Here is an 18836-nt window from a genome sequence, read left to right as displayed (position 1 = left end):
TTTAAAAAATGAAATTAAGTACTTGAGATGGACCAATGCTCATTTTGAATAGTTAAGTATGTGTGTCATTAGATTCTGTTTTAAAAAGGTAAAAAAAGTTAAATTTTGAAGCAAACAAGTAAAAGCAAGACCAAAAGTTCTATAAACTATAATGAAAACTTCTTTTTATTTGCAGAAAAAAAACACAAGTTAAAATAGAAAAAGATGCAATGTTTTCAGACCTTGACAACTGCAAAGAAAATTCACAATTTTCATTCATCTTTGCAAACTCTAAATCTGGACTGGAATTACCACAATATTCTTCTGCCTTCCCCTAAAAACAACAGCAGTTCCCCTGAGAGCAATCGTGTACCATCAAAAAAATTGCACAAAGAAAAACGAATGTGTGCAAAAGCCAAACTGACACCGTCAGAAGAGAATCCAGAGAGATTAAACAAACGTTCTGACAGAGGTGAGGAGATGTCAGCACTATAACACCAGCGAGGGAAAAACAAGACCCTCCTCCAACCAGAACTGAGAAAATCCATCTTCAGCTTCACGCCCGTCACTCTGGATTAACTTTATTGTCTATGTGATGCCGATGTCTTGGGGTATTTTTAACAAGCGTCTATCTCCGTTTCCCATGGAGGGGCGGAAAAAGATCTCTCAGGGGCCACAGCTGGCGATGAACCCCGAGAGTAAGGCGACCGTGAGGCTGTCTCCTCCGCCAGCTGGTACTGTTTTGTTGGGACCCCAAAGGCGAGACTTTACCTCTGTTGAAATGCTTCCAGTTTTATGGTTCTTCAAATGAAGACGACTGTCATCTTTTACAATGAACATCACTACAGTGATTGTGGCTGATATCTCTGGAGTTTACAAACATCAAAAACATGAGGGAACATCAAACATAAAGCAGATAATAGAGGTGCCATTACAAAAATTAAACATGGTTTAACTAGTTATGTTTTTGTTGTTGTATTGTATTGGCAGTTAAATTCACCTGTCCTTTAGCCTACATGTCCCCTCAAAAGTGTGCACACTAAAACTAAAAAATTGAAATAAAAGACAACAGACAGATTGTGTTGTGGTTCAGTCTTTAATTAGAAAATCTACTTATAAACAGTATACACGTACTGTAGCAAATATTGTTGATTCTATAGGCCGCATAACAACCAACAACCCCCAACCCCTCCCCCCGACATCAGACCATTATAAATAAAGTTTTATTTGAAATGTCTATTCAGCGATTCTCCCCGTCACGCTCTCTGAACTGCCCCTCAACTGTCGCTCTCAGCCTTTAACATATATAAAAACAACAACAACAAATATCGGTCAAGACATGGCAGTCGGAAACCTGAGTCAGAACAGATTTGGATAGAACATGCACCCTGAATCCAGTTTAACAAGAGCAGCTTTTGAAGTGGAGTTAAAGTGTGGAGTTTGCTCCAATGATTGAAAGAAACCAGTGGAATCTGCCAAGAGAACGATCCGTCTCCAAGCACAGATGAGATTTAAACTTTATAACTATAATAATGTTATCTTTAACATTGAGAAAGAAATGTGGTAAAATACATTCCCATTGCAGCCCATGAGGGCAGTCAGAATAAACCGAAACATCTGCCTGAAAGATTGACAGCGTTCAGTTGCTTATAATATATTTAATCCAAAGAAACAATGCAGAGGAAAAACAAAACACAGTAAAAAGTACAGTTATTCATTTTGTTTATATTTGATCTTTTAAAAATCAGTCACTCCTTAACCTACCGGCCCTCTGTTGGTAAAAAGTTTGAAGGCTTATCCTTGACTCGCTTAAAATCTCCACCTGTTGTTCAATATCAGGCACTGAAGAGCTATGGCCGAAGAGGGTTTGTCTTTCCACCCTGAATGTGTTTGCTATTTACATTTTGATTTATTTTTAAAAGTAAAGCAATGCCTTTAAGGCGTACAAAGCGTTTTAAGTTAACCCCTTTGAAATGGCAGGTATATATGAGAGTAGCTAATAGTTTATTTGCTCTGTAGGCTTGTGATATCCTCCTGCAAGTTTTTGTACAGTTGGTTTTTGTAGGCAGTGGAAAGAAGTCTTTGAAACTGACAGCAGCTTGTAAAGTTAGCAGTTCTGGGCTCCAGAATCCGACTCAATGTTTGTGGCTTCGAACATTAACAATAATGGTTCAGTCAGTTGGATTGTTGGTTGGTTTCACTAGTACATTCTTGAGCGTTAGTGCTCTGATATGATTAGGAAAAATCCGAGGCTAAAAACTCCAGCCGGAAGAGACAACGAAGTCTTATCGTTTCTCTCTTAATTCTGTCTCATACTTTTTATCAACAAGTCTTTCTCTTCCTTCCTACCTCTATTTTGCTTCATCTCCCCATTCATCTGTGCTTCATTTCAACCCTGGTTTTCCATCTTTTTGCCCTTTATTCTATTAGGCACATCACACTGCTCAGACAGCGGGTCGGTTAGGCTACTGGCCCGACTTCTTGTCTTTCTGGAAGCTGAAGCTAGTGCGGCGGTTGAGTTTGCGCTGCTTCTGAGCAAAATAATCCGCCCGTGAAGTGCTGGCACGAGACTCCAGGATGTAGTTCACCTGAGAGAAATGGCATACTTACTGTTAATGGGAAGAAGAAAACTACACAATCTATCAATAAACATGTTAAAATATATAGATCAACAGGTAAATACTGACAGACATAAAGATAGAACCCAGACAGACAAAGACAAGTAGACATTCAGATATACAGATAGTCAGATAGACCGACAGACAATATATATGAGACAAAAAGATAGATATAGACGGACAGAAAGACAAATGGAAAAAGATAGACAGAGAATATACTGTATATCAGACAGACAGAAGGCAGATATAGAAAAGCAGACAAATATTTCTGAGAGAAACAGACGACAGACAGACAGATAAAGATACGCAGACAGACAGACGGGTAGATTAGAAAGATATAGACAGACACAAAAAGGCAGACTGATAAACAGATAGAAAAATCAGGTAGACAGACAAATATAGTCAGAAAACAGATAGACAGACAGATAAGGACAGACATACAGACAAATGGATACAGACAGACCGACAAATGGAAAAAGATAGACAGACAATATACTGTATATCAGACAGACAGAAAGCAGATATAGACAAGCAGACAATTTCTGAGACAAACAGACAGAGCAAGATAAAGATACGCAGACAGACAGGCAGGTAGATTAGAAAGATGTAGACAGACACATAAACTGACTGATAAAACAAATATAGACAGATATAGACAAACAACAGATAGACAGGCAGGTAGATCGATAGACATAAATAAGAAAACATGTATAAAAGGAGGAGAGCTGTTGTTCAAGATGTCTGTCTGAAATGATGCGTCTAAACTCACCTTAAGCACAATCTCATTTACTGTAGCAGCATCACACTCAAAGTACAGCGCTTTGTAGTCGTGGTTGCTTAGATATGTGAGCTTGAATACTGCATGACCTACAAGAGAAAGAAAATCAAGTTTCTTACATTCAGCATACAAACAACATTCCATCCAGCAGGAAGAACGGCTGTTACCTGAGAAACTGATTTCTGAACTGCATAACTAACACTGCTTAAAAAAACAAGTTTCTTAATCCTGCCTTCCACCTGATGTATGAAAAGACTAATCCCACCCCCAGATTCATGGCCAGTTACTGCCCCTCATGTCCGACTGGCCTAAAATACAGAGCGTGAGGTCATCACTGATGCACTGATCTTCTCAACAAGAGCATTTCCAGATGCATCCGTGAGATCTGCAGACGACAGCATTCTGTCTGCATCAATCTGAGTTAGCAGCACGCTTCTGGAGACCTGCGCATGCGACCCTGTCACATCCCCTGAGATGAGACGTCTGCATCACCCACAAACCCAAACCTTACAAATGATGGTCTGACTTTCTATTTCATTCATGTGAATATAATCAATATAATATAATTTTTCATAAAACGAGTCTATTGTTTTTCAATGCAGGTCAATAATTGTATATGCAGATTTTGTGCAGGCCATATAAAACAATAAGCAGGACTGACTTGGACTCTTCTCCTCCACCAGGTCGCAGGCACACAGCAGGTCTGAGTCGATGGAGATTGGCTTCTGTCTGATCCAGAACTTTGTGCTGGTCTTCTGATTGGTGACAGGGTCGATTTCCACCTTCTCTCCGGATATTCCTGCAAAAAGAATGAAGGCTTTATCGGAATACCTGACAGTTTAAATCCACGTTTGTTTATATGAGAAGGTCCTAGAGAGAAGAATGTCCAGGTGTGAAAGATTAAAGGCTGTGTGAAGCTGCAATTTAAATATGAATGAAAACAAACGTTCAATGTGTGACAGAGGGAGGGCTGGAAAATGATTACATGTCTATCTCACGAGCACACACGCTGACCGTCCGTTACGGATGTGACAGCTGTCTGTCATACAGATAACGTTAAAAATAGCATGCAAATATTTCAAATATGTCAATCATCTTGATATTCAAAAAGATTCCAGAGCCGGAAGATTTGCTGGAGTTGGGATGGAAGTGGGACTAGAGCAACTCTCAGCTGTGCTTAAATGTCTTGCATGTATTAAAATACTGTTCATGTATGAAGCCATGAGTGCTGAAGAGAAACTGAGAAGAAACAAATAAGATCTGGAGAGACTATTGTTACCATGGCTGTAGTGTTAGTTCTCACTATATAATATTATGTTTTTATACTATACCATATTTTACTATCCTAAACTGTATTATAGATCAACTAGCTCTCACTGATAGACCTTACTATGGTATATTTTACTCTATTTTAATATAATAAAATACAATTTTACTATACTTTATATTATACTATGGGAATTTCATCTTTCAACATTAGAGCACTATACTATACTACTCTATTCTACATTCTATTACACTATAATATACTATATATTATTATTATAATACACTATATTTTCCCATAGTTTAATTCACTTCACTTTCTTATACGTATTCCACCCGTCAGCCTAAAAACGCACAATACTACATTTTATTACATAACATAAAACTATATTTGAGTACAGTGCTATATAACAAGTTATTGTACCATACTATACTATGTCAATTGTTACAAGGGCTGCATGATAAATCACGTTTTTTCAGAAAAGTTAAACTTTTTTCAACCTCAACCGACGCTCTGAGCTGCAGAAAAAGATGGCAGCGCTGACGTTTAAAAAAAGCGTTCAAAGATGTTTTATAAAAACACGGCTTACTCCACATTTAATTACATTTATAATGTAAAACAGACGCTAACAGCTTTAAAAAAGAGAGGAGAGCGCCGATTAGAACTAAAAGATTGAATCAATTGATCAATTTAATAACTAAAACATAAAAATGTAAACAAATAAATCACTTTTTAAATTGAGAAATGAACAGACTAACTTAAAATGGTTTGTTTAATTTATGTTTTAAAATATAGTTTAATTGAAAAATTAAACGTAAATGACTAAAATCATTTTTAAATGTATAAATAAATAGATACATTTAAAACTGTTTATTTAATTAATGCTTTAAAACATAAAAACGAAGTAGTTCATTAATTGATTATTTAAAATGCACATTTTAAATCGATTTATAAATTCCCTCTCTATTAGCCAATTGCTTCTCTTTGTCGTTTTGCCAAATGCTTTTCTTCATCCATTTGTCAATCGAGTTAAAAAATGCCATTGGACAGTACACACGTGGGGACAGCCAATCAGCTTTCGGCTCAGTTTTAGGATACACCCCTCTCCTACCTGTAATACGAAGTTAATGTAAAGCGGAATAATATGGATTCAAACTTCAAATTTTCAATGAAAATAGTAGACCATCCGGGTACTTTGAGAATACTCATTTCAGCATGCTATGATTTGGGACAAATTAATTCTATTTTTGAATACTTTTTGAATTATTTAGAGCATACGTGTATATTATGGTATAACTTCTGCTCTGTTTATTTGGAGTTACTGCACGAGAGCTCACTCTTGCTTTCAGATGCAGCAGCATTTAACCGTACTTCACTGACAGAGTGAGAAAGAAAAATAAATAATCGCAGACAACCGCCACATCGAGTGCAGTTTATTTTTGATTTATCGTTCAGGCCTAAGTGATACTACAGTTTATATTTAACTTATATAGTATATATATAATATATAGTCTCAATCGTCTTTTTGACTGTAATAGGCAGATAAAAAACATGTTTACACTGTGGATGTACCTAGCTGAACGTCAGTGGTGAAGCGCAGTTTGTGGATCATGCTGATCTTGAAGGACTTGTAGTGGTGACTGCTCAACATGTCCTGTACTGTAGTGATGTCAATGGGTGGATCCTCTTCTGAGCACTCCTCGCCTCGAGAACCTGCACATGATGCAAAGATAGAAAAATAAATGGTGCTTCAATTGTTTGTGATGTGTGTGTTCTAAGATAACCCCTAACACGTGTTCCAAATAACGCCCACAAAAACATCTGGCAGACGTCCATTTGATGTCTGCATTTCCATCTGCAAGACATAGTTTGCTCTTCTGCAATACGTTTCGGAGACGTCGGCTGTCAGATGACATTTAGACTGTATGATGTTTATGATTGAGAATGCACAAGGTTCTTTGATGCTTTAGAAGATCCCTTTGGTTCCATATAGAATATTTAAAATCTGAAAAACCTTTCCGTCTCAAAAAAGGTTCTTCAGATGATAAGAAAGTAAGAAGGAGATGGTTCTTTAAAGAAACTTTGACTGAATGGTTCTTTGGGGAACTAAAAATGGTTCTTCTATGGCATCGCTGTGAAGAACCTTTTAAGCACTTTTATTTTTCAGAGTGTGGATGTAAAACTGCTCTTTCGAAGATGTTTAGATGATGCCTTTATACAGCAGATGTTTTCCAGATCTCCAGATCTTTAGCAGACGTACCTGTGCTAGCTAGTGTGTATGGCAGTATGAGGTGGATCATAACTCACTGTTTTCCCGGACCAAGCAGAACTCGAGTGTGTTCTGATTCTCCAGCGTGGTGTCCAGATCCACTGCCACGTTCGGTTCTGTCTGCTTCTCTAGACGGTACATGGGACCTGAAACGGCCGAGAGGTCGGTTATGATGTCATTGTCAACATATCCAAACTAATGTAAAGTTAGAAATCACGTGTTTGAACTGATCTTACTGTTGCATGCGTACACAGAGCATCAGTAAAAGGCCTGAAATTATATTTAAAGGGGGACCACCATATAACATGTAACATATCCAGGTCATTATTTATGAAAAACTACTTTGCAAAATAAAATAAAGGGCTTGTTTAAGTATCATTAAGATTTTGCATGAAGAGGTTTTTAACATCAGTCTAAAACGGTGGTCTTGCGAATAAAGATAAAAACACGACTCTTCCCCATTTAGTTTATTTATTGTCCACAAAGAGAAAATGTCCAGAAGCAGAATCAAGGCATTCTATTTAGTTCTAAAACAAAAAAAAGAAACAATACAGAGAAGCTGCCAATCTAAATAGGTCAAACACTTAGGGCAATATTTACCCTTTCGCAAATACCGTGGTTTCCAAAATGTCAAGAAAACCTCGGAAAGCCTGCGACCTCCACCGAGAGAGAAAGAAATATGCTCACAACGCCCTCCAGCCCAACACGACATACGAGTGAAACCAACACAAGCCGCCTGAATACAAAAGAATACTCAAACTAAGCTCAAAGAATCATAATCGAACACAAGAATCCATACAACTGATGTAAGAGAGTTCTGTTCTACACGTGTCTATTGAAATATCAGGCCAAGTACTCAGTAAACCAGCCGATGCTAAATACTCCAAATCCACACAAATAATGCCGTCCCTGAATACTTTCGGCTTTGTACTGCGTCTCAAAACATTTCCCCAAGCGTAACGGTCACGCTTTTACTTTCTTCTGACCTCATCTGTAGTTCACACACAAGACATCAGTGCCAAACGACAGTCATCATCTTCTTCTAAATGTCAGCAACGTTTACACCGATAAGGCAGATAGGACGCATTAAATCCTGCTAATCTCCTTCAACATAACCAAAAGCTTTAGAAACCTTGCACCCCTCATTACACCCGTCATATTTTACGGTGAGCAGCCTCCCTAGCATCCATGTGTCAACTGTGCTTGCAAGTTTAACCATAAAACAAGACCACCAGATAGTTGTGCATAAATACAGTGTGATTTTTTTCCTCAGGTTTCTAGAAAGTAAAATTACGAGCAGATAAATGTAGGAGCAGAAGAGAGAACCACATTTCAGACAGAAGATTTGATGGCCGTCTTTGTCTCCAGCGGGTAAATAAACAGTCAATACTCATTCAAATGCAGATCACATATCACATCTGCTCAGACATCTTCTGAGATACATGGACACAGATGCAAGACCGACTATGACCCATGAGACCGGACCATTCTCTCACTGTAAACATCCACCAGAAAACCAAATGCCTGGAGGACTCGGTTAGAAAGACACTTCTCTCAATCCCTTTATTATTTGGACATTATGGAAGGCATGAGGGCGAGTAAATTTTCATTAAAAAAAAATTCTGTCTTTGGTAAACAAATCCTTTAAACAATACCAGTCCTCCACCCAAGAGGGAATTTCAAGAGGGATGAAGCTCGACTGATCCACACACCATCATTTCTTCAGCCCTTCAGCCGTTTTCTCTCCAATGCACCTTTGTTCTCACACCATTAGTTTTCATTCTTTACCTGCCCTGCTTCATCTCTGAGTGGCACCGCGGCTCAATATCTTCTCACCCCTCTTATCTCGCCCGCTGGCCGTCTCATCACGGCCGATCCGTTACCTGTGACTTTTTGTATTAAACTCTCTGGTCTTATCAGATGTGCCACCCATTCAGCCGTGACAAATTGGAGCGGCACATTTCTGCGGTTATCAGACTGATCTCAGCCGACAGACCCCACTTACTTTTTCACCTTCCAGTTTGACTGGCGGTTTAAAGAGGTTTGCTGGATGTTGGTTGAGATTTCTTGCAACAAAAATACTGAATACACACAAGCTTTCCTGTAGCTCAGTGGTTAGAGCATGGTGCATGCAACGCCAAAGTCATGGGTTGGACATACTTAGAAACAAATGTATAGTATAATGTAATGCAATGTAAGTCGCTTTGGATAAAATGATTTTGTTCACACTCTCTCTGAACATGTAAAAAAAGTCTTTGAGGTGTCTCACCTGAACCTTTCTGGGAGCCCTTTCTCTTCTTAAGAGCCTTTTGAAGAACTTCCTTCATGGTCACTTTAAGACTTTCCACCGGGATCAGAGAGAAGCCATGGGCAGCGTTTCTGTGAGGATAGACAGGAACATTTTCAATCATGAAATCCAAATTTACCTACCAAAAAACATCCTACCGGTTATTTTGCCCAATTTCAATAAATGATTCATTATTAAATATATTTAAAATGTATGATTAAATCTTATTATTGATAAATCTGATTAAAATGTATAATTTTTATTTTAGCTATATTATTATTATTAGCATTAAAAAATATATCTTATTTTATTTATTATTATTATTATTAACAATAATATAAAAATGATAATAGCAACATTTATTCTTATATTTATTGTTGTTAACATGGAACATTCGGATGGAACAAGTTTATCTAGTCAACATTTTTCATACAAAATATTTTCTAAACTAAAAGATCATATTAATAATTCTTGTTTCTCAACTATACATCTAAGGTAAAGTAAAATAAACAAGTTTGAGAAGAGAACATTTGTTCCAAAGCTTGTTCTCATCGGGTGATATTTTTCATACATTTCACCCATTCCAGAGTTAAAGTTTGAGCACATGAACACAAGTGCATCAACAGATAAACAACCGCAGGCCAGAGAGCGGGAAGCACACAAACGGCTCTCTGGACAGACGACTCGCTTGTCCACTTTCATTTAGCAGCGCTGACCCGTCTGCCTTGGGCCAGGACTTCTGACAGCCTTCACGACAGGCATGAGAACTGACAGGAGAGGTCTCAGCCCGATGGCCCGCTGCGGACGGAGCACTGGCTCAGTTCTCGCCCGGGGCCCTGCAGAGCCACATCACCGGCCCTCTCATGAAGGGAGCAAGAAGTGACCTCGAGAGCTCTGAACGGCAGCCGACAGCTACGAGCGGATGAATAAATAACACTCAAAGACATATCCGGACCAACGGTCGATAGATAAAACTTGTTTTGAGTTGCTAGGTTAAAGGATCTTAAAGAGAAAATTTTAAGATAAAAATTAGTTTTCAATGAAAGTCTGAAAAAATAAATGACATATAATGCATATATTCTGCCTGTGTTATCCAATAATTAATAAATTACATCTAGCTGGTTGTCATCGTAGAATAAACCACAGCTGTGGGATTGCATAGTGGAGGGGTCTTGTATCACCCTGAAAGGGTTTATTTTTGGACAACAATGGATAAGATCTTTATAACATAGTGGATTTAAAAATATTTGATTAGCTCATAAAACTTGCAATTTAGTTAGCCATTCATAAAAGATATAATTCCATATGTGTAACGTTTTTAGATAAGACTGCTTTTTCCCTTTAAATTGTATTTTCACAATACACAACTGGAACAAATCTATCTCCATGATTAAAATAATTATAATGTTTCATCACTTTTGCGAACGTATAAATTATAATGTTTTAGGAGTAAGTCACAACTTACATTCGAACAAAGAGCGACTGTTTGGGTCCCAATCCAGGGGACGAGTACTTCTCAACCAGTGCAAGGGTGCTAAAGCCAAACTTGTGGATGGGTTCATTGGAATCCAGAGGAGGGAAGTCTGTGTCCACCTCTCCGTCATCCTCAGCGATGTGCAGGCAGTAGGTGTTGACGTTTTCTCTGCAGAGAACAAGAGAAAGATTAACCCAAAACTAACTCATTACTTATAAACCCACCTTTCAGTTTAGTCCACTTATATTTCACTTTTTTAATAGGATTTATTGCACAAGATAATGTTTTCAGGATGTTAAGTTTTAGCTAAACCCAAACTGTAGATCTCTAGAAGAAAAATTGTTATTTTGCGTAGGTTGCTCTTTCACAGCTCAGGAGATTTGATGAAGTTGTGTTTAAATGAAGTATCAAATTAGTCTTAGCTGATTCTTCCAAAATTTGGTTAGTAAAAACATTTTCTAATAAACCGTACCATTTATAAAGCTAAATGTACCATGTTTATACAAGGACTTTATATAGTTAACAAACACGGGCAGGTTGAGTCAAAGCATCAGTCTGACCCCACACAAACATCACACAAAACCACCCAAACACAATTTATGTAGTCAGGCATTGAAAAAGACTCATTCATCGAGCGGCCTGTTGGGATGCAGAGCATTAGAACTGGACAGGAAAGTGTTAACTTCATAGAAAACTCTTTTGTTTCTTGTCTTCTTTAGCAGTATTGTATATAGTGTAGTCTGGCTGAAATCCTGATTACTTCAGATCACTGCTTATATCACAACATATTCTCTCCTTAAGGAAAACGGCAAAATAATTAACGCCAAGATTGATGCAGTGTAGGGAACTTCAGTTATAATAAGCTTTTGTCTTCATGATATAGCTTTCTGAGCTTCAGGGCAGTGTCTACACTGGTGTTGTGTTTAAATGTGCTCTGACACGCTGTTAAAATCCAGGCCTGAGCTGTATAGACTAAATTGAATGTCATAGAGTTTCCGATCTGCTGAGACGACCGCTGGAGATTTGGATTGAGATGCATTTTCATGACAAACAAGATCAACACATACACACCTCCGTACTTCACTAATAACATATACATGTAAATATTGCATAATGTATAAAACATCTGCCCCAAATTGAATGTTTTTTATAAAATAATTTGCATTACATGAATGAGACTCGAGTGAAAAATAATGCATGCAATAGGGCTGTACGAAACAAATAAAATGTGATATTCGTTAACTTGCTAAATAATGTGACATGCAATATAATAATGCATTATATGTTTGTGTACAATCAATTTGAATGATATTAAAATAAAATATATGTATACAACCAACATTCATGTTTCCCATTCTTGCTAGGAAAAAAGAAAGCATCAAAGACATCCCAGCTAACATTTAGGCATCAATCTCTCTGCTATTTGCAAAGAATGCAAAAAATCTTTCTTTGTAAGATTCATCAACAGGTCTATATAATATTCTCTTAAAGGAATAGTCAATTTTTTTTCTTTACACACCCTCTCATCATCTCAAACCTGTATGACTTTCTTTCTTCTGCAGAACACAAAAAAAGATATTTTGAAAAATGTTGGTAACAGAAAACCGTTTGTACCTGTTGACTTGCATTGGTTGTCCATACACTAGAAGTCCATGGGGACCAACGCTTTTTGTTTGTTTTGCAGACGAAAGAAAACACAGGTTTTGTGAGTACTTAATGGTGAGAGAATTTTAATTTTGAAGGCAAACTATTCCTTTCATAACTCTTTCCAAACTCAAAATTTAGAGATGACTGTGATCCAAAACTTCTTAATGAACATTCTTGAGTCATAAACAGGGTTCTGAAGGTAGTTCTCATTTAAACCCCACACGAGCCCTGGATGTCTTCCTCTGTACAGCCTAAGGAAAACTCATTGCTATGCCAATCACGTCCAACCTCAACCACCAAGACTGTCTGTGTGAGGCTCTGAGCGTATCTGCTTCATAGGGTTCCTTGTTTCTTCTATCCATTTTAATGGTGGTCTCTCCTCGACCCGTCCCAAGTATAAATCTTCATATTGTACCATGTACCGGGGAGAAAATTCTTGCGCTTTTCAGTCGGCAAACCTCGGATACGTATTGAAGGTGGAAACGAGAACGAAGCCCGGGGGAATCCCTAGCTGAGCTGGGAAAGGTCAAGACTGTCTTTAGCAGACTAGAGAGGAATATAAATGTCTCAGGAGATGTGTCGAGGACTTGGGAGGGTTATGAGTACATGTAGACTGATATGAAACATATTTTATTCATGATTCACTGTATTGGATCCATATTACTTACACCAGGTCATTTCATTTGCATTAAGTGTAATCGTAACAAACGCATTGCGGATTAATTTCAATCTCTTGGAGCAAAGGTGTTGTGTGTTGATCATGATAAAGATATGCAGTTTCTAAAGTGCAATGGATGGTTGCTGGGTGGCCACATGACCATCCACCCCTAAGTTTGTATGAGTTCTGGTTTTCGGCTATATAAACCTTTATTTTGCTATTGACAGACCGAGTGATATTCAGCATTGGCTGATCAAATTATTAAAAAAATGACCAGGACAAACAAATAAATGCTTGCAATCAAGACTAATCCAATAAACTGCTCTTTTGAAAACACATTTTGATCGACCAGCACAAGCTCATAAACTGTTTTATCTGTACTTACGTAAGCTTGGGTTCCCGACCCTCGCAGGTGTACTGCCAGCAGATGAGCCCGATGAGATCGTGGACGCGAGCGTTGGCCATGGTTACCACCGTCATGGGGTGAAGCTTTTCTTGGGTGGACTGCATTGAGAGGTAGACGTCAATTTTTTTGGTTGCCGTTGTACCAACATGGCCCTGAAAACAAACATATTTTAACTTTTTGTACTTTTTTGCTTTTCTGCCTTTCAGCATCCTTAGAAGAACAGTGCTAGTTGACATTATGTATGTCTCAAGCAATGTGTTCACTGTTGAATTACTTTTCATTTAATATAAATATATGAAAAACATACAATACAACATAAACGTTGGGTCCTTGATGATTTTACATTTAACAAAATTAACAAAACATTTAAAAACTAGACATGTTGTCATTGTTCACATAAAAAAAAAACGAGCTCACCTTGCCATCGAATTTGGAGTATTCATTAAAGGGGTTGTTGAGCTGTTGGGGACACTGTTCAAGTCGCAGTGAGAGCATGGATTTACTGCCCGTGTTCCGTTGCCGTTCCTTAAAGTCCTTTTTCTCAAACAGCGAGCTCAAATCCTCTGCTAGAGCAATACAATATTCAGAAGACGAGAAATAAGAGAAAGAAATGAAACGTGAAGTGAACTTTTAAGCAAGAGTGTCAGGTTGTAGATACTCTACCTGACTGAGACGAGCTTCTCTCCTTCCACTGGATGTTTTTACACTTGATTTGATTCTGCCGTTCTTTCCTCAAGCGCTCCAGGCGTTGAGCTTTAAGTGAACAGATCAGACCTTTATCTCATGACAGTTCAAAGAGGAAAACATTTCAACAAACTACAGTCCCTTGTACTTTAACTTCACACTACTGGATGATGTTGTGTTAAATGGGCTGTTTTTAATCCAGTTCACCTGGTATCAAAATACTGAAGGTCGCAACAAGAGAACAGGCTTTATTTAAAGCACCGGTCATCTAGCACATCTATATCCTTGACTCAACTCAATATATCATCAGTTTTGTCTTTATGTATTAGGGTTGATCTCAGGATGAAATATCCAGCTCACATTTCTTCCCCAAATCAAAAATGATATAGGATATGATAATAACAAGAAATCATTACGTCATTGTGCATCTTGAGACAAAACAATGGCACTGACCTTTTTTAAGATAGTTATTTTAATTTCAAACAGGTCAATCATTCATTCTAGTCTGGGACTAGGTTTAAGCCTATTTCTGTGAAACCGAGCATGAAAGTTATGTAATTGTTTGTTTTTACACTTGACAAACAATTTTCTTAAGCATTACAGTAGACAGTATGGTATCCTGAAATGTGACAAGACACGTTTCTCATTTTTTTCCTGTAGTCGCCGGTTCATCTGTGTAGATTTTTGGACAATTTCATGGTAAAAAAATGTAAATGTTCAAAAAAGCAACCCCTGTGTCATTGTCCACTGTGGTTTTGAACAGTACTATACATAATAAATTACATGACTACATGAAGCACATTAGTAGTTACATAAAACATTTCTGTCTAGCTATACAAATGCTACAATTTATGATTTGATTACAGAAAATCAAGTGATTTTTTATTAATATTCTTCTGAGAGGGCTGAAATTATGATTTGAGGTTTATAATTATATATCAACTATTCCAGCATTGTTTCCCGATCTGAACGCTTGCTTACCAGCCACCTCGTGTCTCACGAAACTCTCTTGTCGTCCTGGGGATAAGTCGTTCAGATACTTAATGAAGGAATAGATAAAGTTCTAGAACACTTTCCCCAACATAAAGACCAATCTGAGCCCAGATTCAAGTTTCATTCTACACTCAATCATCTGTCATGCAGTTACAAGAGGTAGAAAAATTGACTGAAACTAATCGACTCCATTAAAAACGTGTTTATAATTATCTGGAGTATACGCATCTAAATCACTTAATAAACAAAGGTGTCTGAGTTTTGACAAGCATTATATCATTACACTTACAGATATTCACTCAAACTTGGGAAAGTTATGTCATGTTTGAAATTAAAAGAATGTGCATGTCAGAAAGAGACAGTAAGACACAACTCTGTACATACTGCAATTCAATTATTTGGAAAAGGATTAAAAAAAAGAAAAGACACTGCCAATCAAAAACTCACAAAAGAATTATTGACCAAAAACTTCCCATTTAAGCAAATAAAGAAAAGCACCACAAAGAAGTTTGCAACTGTTGTGAAACTTTTTTGTGTTTTACTGAAAGGACGGATCAAAGATCAAAGAGAGTAAATTAATTACAGTCAATTTCTTCCTCAGCCAAGAGACCCAGTTTGTCCCAGATTAATGTTTCATTTCAGAGCAAAATGATCAGAAAAATCACGTTTCTATATTAATTAAAATTTTACCAAAGAATTGATGTAAATTCACTTTAAATTACACCTATTGAAATAAAAAATGCTTTGTGAAATTTCTTCATATCATTCAAACAAATAACAAAACAAACAAACATCAATTATTAAGCCCAATCAGATTTTTACCTGCACAGTTCTGGTACTGTAAATCTGGTACAGTGGCTGGTACAGATTATCTTCAGGACTGTACATTTGGTAATGGTTCTTATGTATGGCTATGGCAAATTTTATGATTAAATAATGTAAGCAGTCTAGACTTAAACAATATTCAAAATCGATGCCGTATTGCTCCAGGTTTCAGCTGGGATGCAAATAAAAAAAGCTTTTTAAAAGGATGATTCTGGTTTCTGAACATAACTTCTTGCAGTTCTTCATCAATTATTTTAGATGAATGAGCAATCTCTGTGCACTAATAACTATATTATAGTAATGAGAAATTTAAGTGAGTGAATCTATGCGACACAGAAAAGTGCAAAAAGTATTTACAGTCTTGACCTGTGCCAAACCATCTACCCAACCGTATCTAGTCGTACACCCAACTGCATCCAGAGCCCCAGAAGCCGGCTACTTGCCTGTGTTAGAGCGCCGCCGAATGCCAAAGTCCCAGCTGGAAGTGATGTCAACAGACTGAGAGAGGTCATAGGTCTGGCCGTCTCCAATGCTGCCATCTCCAACTGAACCCCCCGATGACCCTCCACCAAAGGACGCAGCAGACGAATGGCATTTCTCTAGATCCACATCGTGATCGATCAGGACCATTTCACACATTCCAGTGTCATCGCTGGTCACGTGGGACTGTCGGATGTGGGCCAGGATAATGCTGGGGTTGTCGAGAAAAGCCATTCTGCGATCCAATCTTTTACCCCTCTGACACTCTCCGGTTCTTTTCCGGATGTGCCGACCTACAGTCGGAGGTAGAGACTGAAGATTCCTCAGCAATGCAACGTTGTCTTTTACTTCTTTTTGAGGTTATTTTCTCCTCTCCATGGTGGGACATGGATGCCTGCCTGTAATGTAACAGATTATCATGATTAAACTTTACTGCCAGTACCAAACAAATAATGGCACAGAGCTAGTTACATTTTAGTTATATAATCTATGATTTAGTAACATGTTTACCATGACTCATTACATATCTAATTTATTGGAAAAAAAAAACACGGATGACAAGCCTTGAATCTTACCCACAAATCAATGCCACCTCTTTATACAACACAATCTATATGAGTGAAGTTCAATGATTAATCCAGGGACAATAAAATACCAGTTCAGTTTAACAAAAATTAAAATACAGTGTACATCACACAAAAGTAAGCACGCTTTAATCCTTCGTAACACTAGACAAATCACACATGAGGGTTCAACATAATGATATGGGATGATAAACCTGTTTTCCAGGCTGGACCCTTGTTCAATTGGGCATGTTTATCATATAAACATTCAATATAGAAAGCATACCCATTGCAGATAATTGTAACATGATAACATACTACAGTATATTGTCACTCTTTGTACTGATGTTGTTTAGATATTTATCACACAATCTATAGTAGTTAACACAAACTGTGCTTAAGCATGCTTTTATATAAAACTCATGTTTACATGTTCAATGAACCCGTGTGTGAGGTCGTTTGGAAAAATGTATGTGTCAGTGTTTTCTTTTCAGCCATTTTAAGCAATAAGTGAATTCTTCATGAAAAATGCTTTAACTATCAACCAGTCTTGTCAGCAACTAGCTGTCATGACTCATTCTCTCAAGCAACAGCCATCTGTTTTGAAACCCACAACTCACATGACAACAGATGACAGTAACACAACAACCATCGAGGCATTTAGCAAGCTAACATATTTTATCAACAAACGCTATAACGTTAATTGTGTTAGTTATGAGGGGAGGATGACCACAAGTGTACTCATATGATCATTGAAATACTTATTTTATATTCGAGTTAAGGTTTAAATAAAACATACATTAATAAGAACACTGAACGCGGTAGTCAGGCCCTGTTAATGTTGAAGCTAACCTTATCGAAAAGATGAAATATCAGAATAAAACTACCTTTACGCGTGCGTATTCCACTCGTAAACATCATAGACTGGCCATGACATCTGACCGAAGGCTTGCCTGTACTGTCTCATTTCATTGTTGTTGAGATTTTCTTACATAAACTGAAAAAAGCGCAACTGTTTACTCCTGTGTTGATGGTCTTGTGTGTTACTTCCGGTGAATCTACCCCTCACACCGGAAGTGCACCACTAGGGAAACGGATGAGGGGCAAGACGTCCGCCCAATCACGAGAAAGAGATTTTATTTTTACTTTTTAATAAATAAATAAATGTCTTATTGTAAAATCGATGTAAAGTATTCAAAAAATGAGACAATCGTATCAATAAACAAGTTTATTTAAATTTAACAAACGTAATATAAACTAAAACATAAACTTGAAAAAAAACACTTAAAAAAATAATATCCGTGTTATTTATTTATTATTTAATAACATATCCGTTATCGTTTTTAGAAACTGAATTAAATAATGTAAAATTGAACACGTTGTTACTTTAAATGAGTAACAGAAAAATACAAAAAAATTGAAAAATATAAAAACCATATATTCTTAATTATCAAAATTGACTTCGACTAAATGGTTATAATGGGGGTTTTAATGGAAACTAGATTCTCCGTGGGTCTCTACTATGTTATCTGGTGGATAAGAACAAATATTAAAACCCCAAATTCTACTGGAACACGCAAAACACATACATAAACACATTTTGAACTGATTTAAATGGAGAACAGCTGATGGTTCATCATAGCAATTTAAAACAACAGACTGTGTTAGATTAAATCCGAAACACACTTGCATTAAATTGGTTATTTAGGCTAGATGGTCCCAAATGGTTCTTACTGTAGCCTATCTGTTTGATTTATTTATTTCTTGCCAGTTTACAATCAGCCTTTATTATGTAGTACATTTATTCATTTTTATATCTTGCACATACAGAAAACAATACCCTAAGGAATGCGTGTAATTTTACAGAACTGCCAACAGAGATTCAGAGGCGCACACCCCGGGTGGGCG

At 37.2% G+C, this 18836-nt stretch overlaps 1 protein-coding gene across 2 annotated transcripts; it reads right to left on the bottom strand.

The window, feature by feature from the left end:
- Positions 1–1684: 1684 nt before the first annotated feature.
- mapkap1 (MAPK associated protein 1) lies at positions 1685–17975 on the bottom strand. Of its 2 annotated transcripts, none has more exons than XM_056746676.1 (12): positions 17816–17975; positions 16329–16763; positions 14047–14136; positions 13801–13949; positions 13363–13535; positions 10664–10840; positions 9181–9290; positions 6950–7057; positions 6215–6355; positions 4037–4174; positions 3367–3464; positions 1685–2567 (listed from the first exon to the last, which is right to left on the bottom strand). In XM_056746676.1, the coding sequence occupies exons 2-12, from the start codon at positions 16597–16599 to the stop codon at positions 2445–2447; spliced, it is 1578 nt and encodes a 525-aa protein (XP_056602654.1). In that variant the 5' UTR covers positions 16600–16763; positions 17816–17975; the 3' UTR covers positions 1685–2444. The 2 variants fall into 2 exon arrangements, with proteins under 2 accessions (XP_056602654.1, XP_056602655.1); XM_056746677.1 differs by having other exon boundaries at positions 13801–13946.
- Positions 17976–18836: the final 861 nt, after the last annotated feature.

The sequence above is a fragment of the Triplophysa dalaica genome, chromosome 4 (genome assembly GCF_015846415.1).
Source record: "Triplophysa dalaica isolate WHDGS20190420 chromosome 4, ASM1584641v1, whole genome shotgun sequence".
NCBI classification, from domain to species: Eukaryota; Metazoa; Chordata; class Actinopteri; order Cypriniformes; family Nemacheilidae; genus Triplophysa; species Triplophysa dalaica.
This window is presented reverse-complemented; position numbering and strand designations above follow the sequence as displayed.

Bases quoted from the DNA above. Each gene is read 5' to 3' on its own strand.
- mapkap1 (XM_056746676.1), bottom strand. From the start codon at position 16,599: ATGGCTTTTCTCGACAACCCCAGCATTATCCTGGCCCACATCCGACAG. The intron at 14,137-16,328 runs GCAAGTAGCCGG...GTTCACTTAAAG, and splicing joins TCGGCGGCGCTCTAACACAG to CTCAACGCCTGGAGCGCTTG. The intron at 7,058-9,180 runs GTGAGACACCTC...CGGCCGTTTCAG, and splicing joins GGGCTCCCAGAAAGGTTCAG to GTCCCATGTACCGTCTAGAG.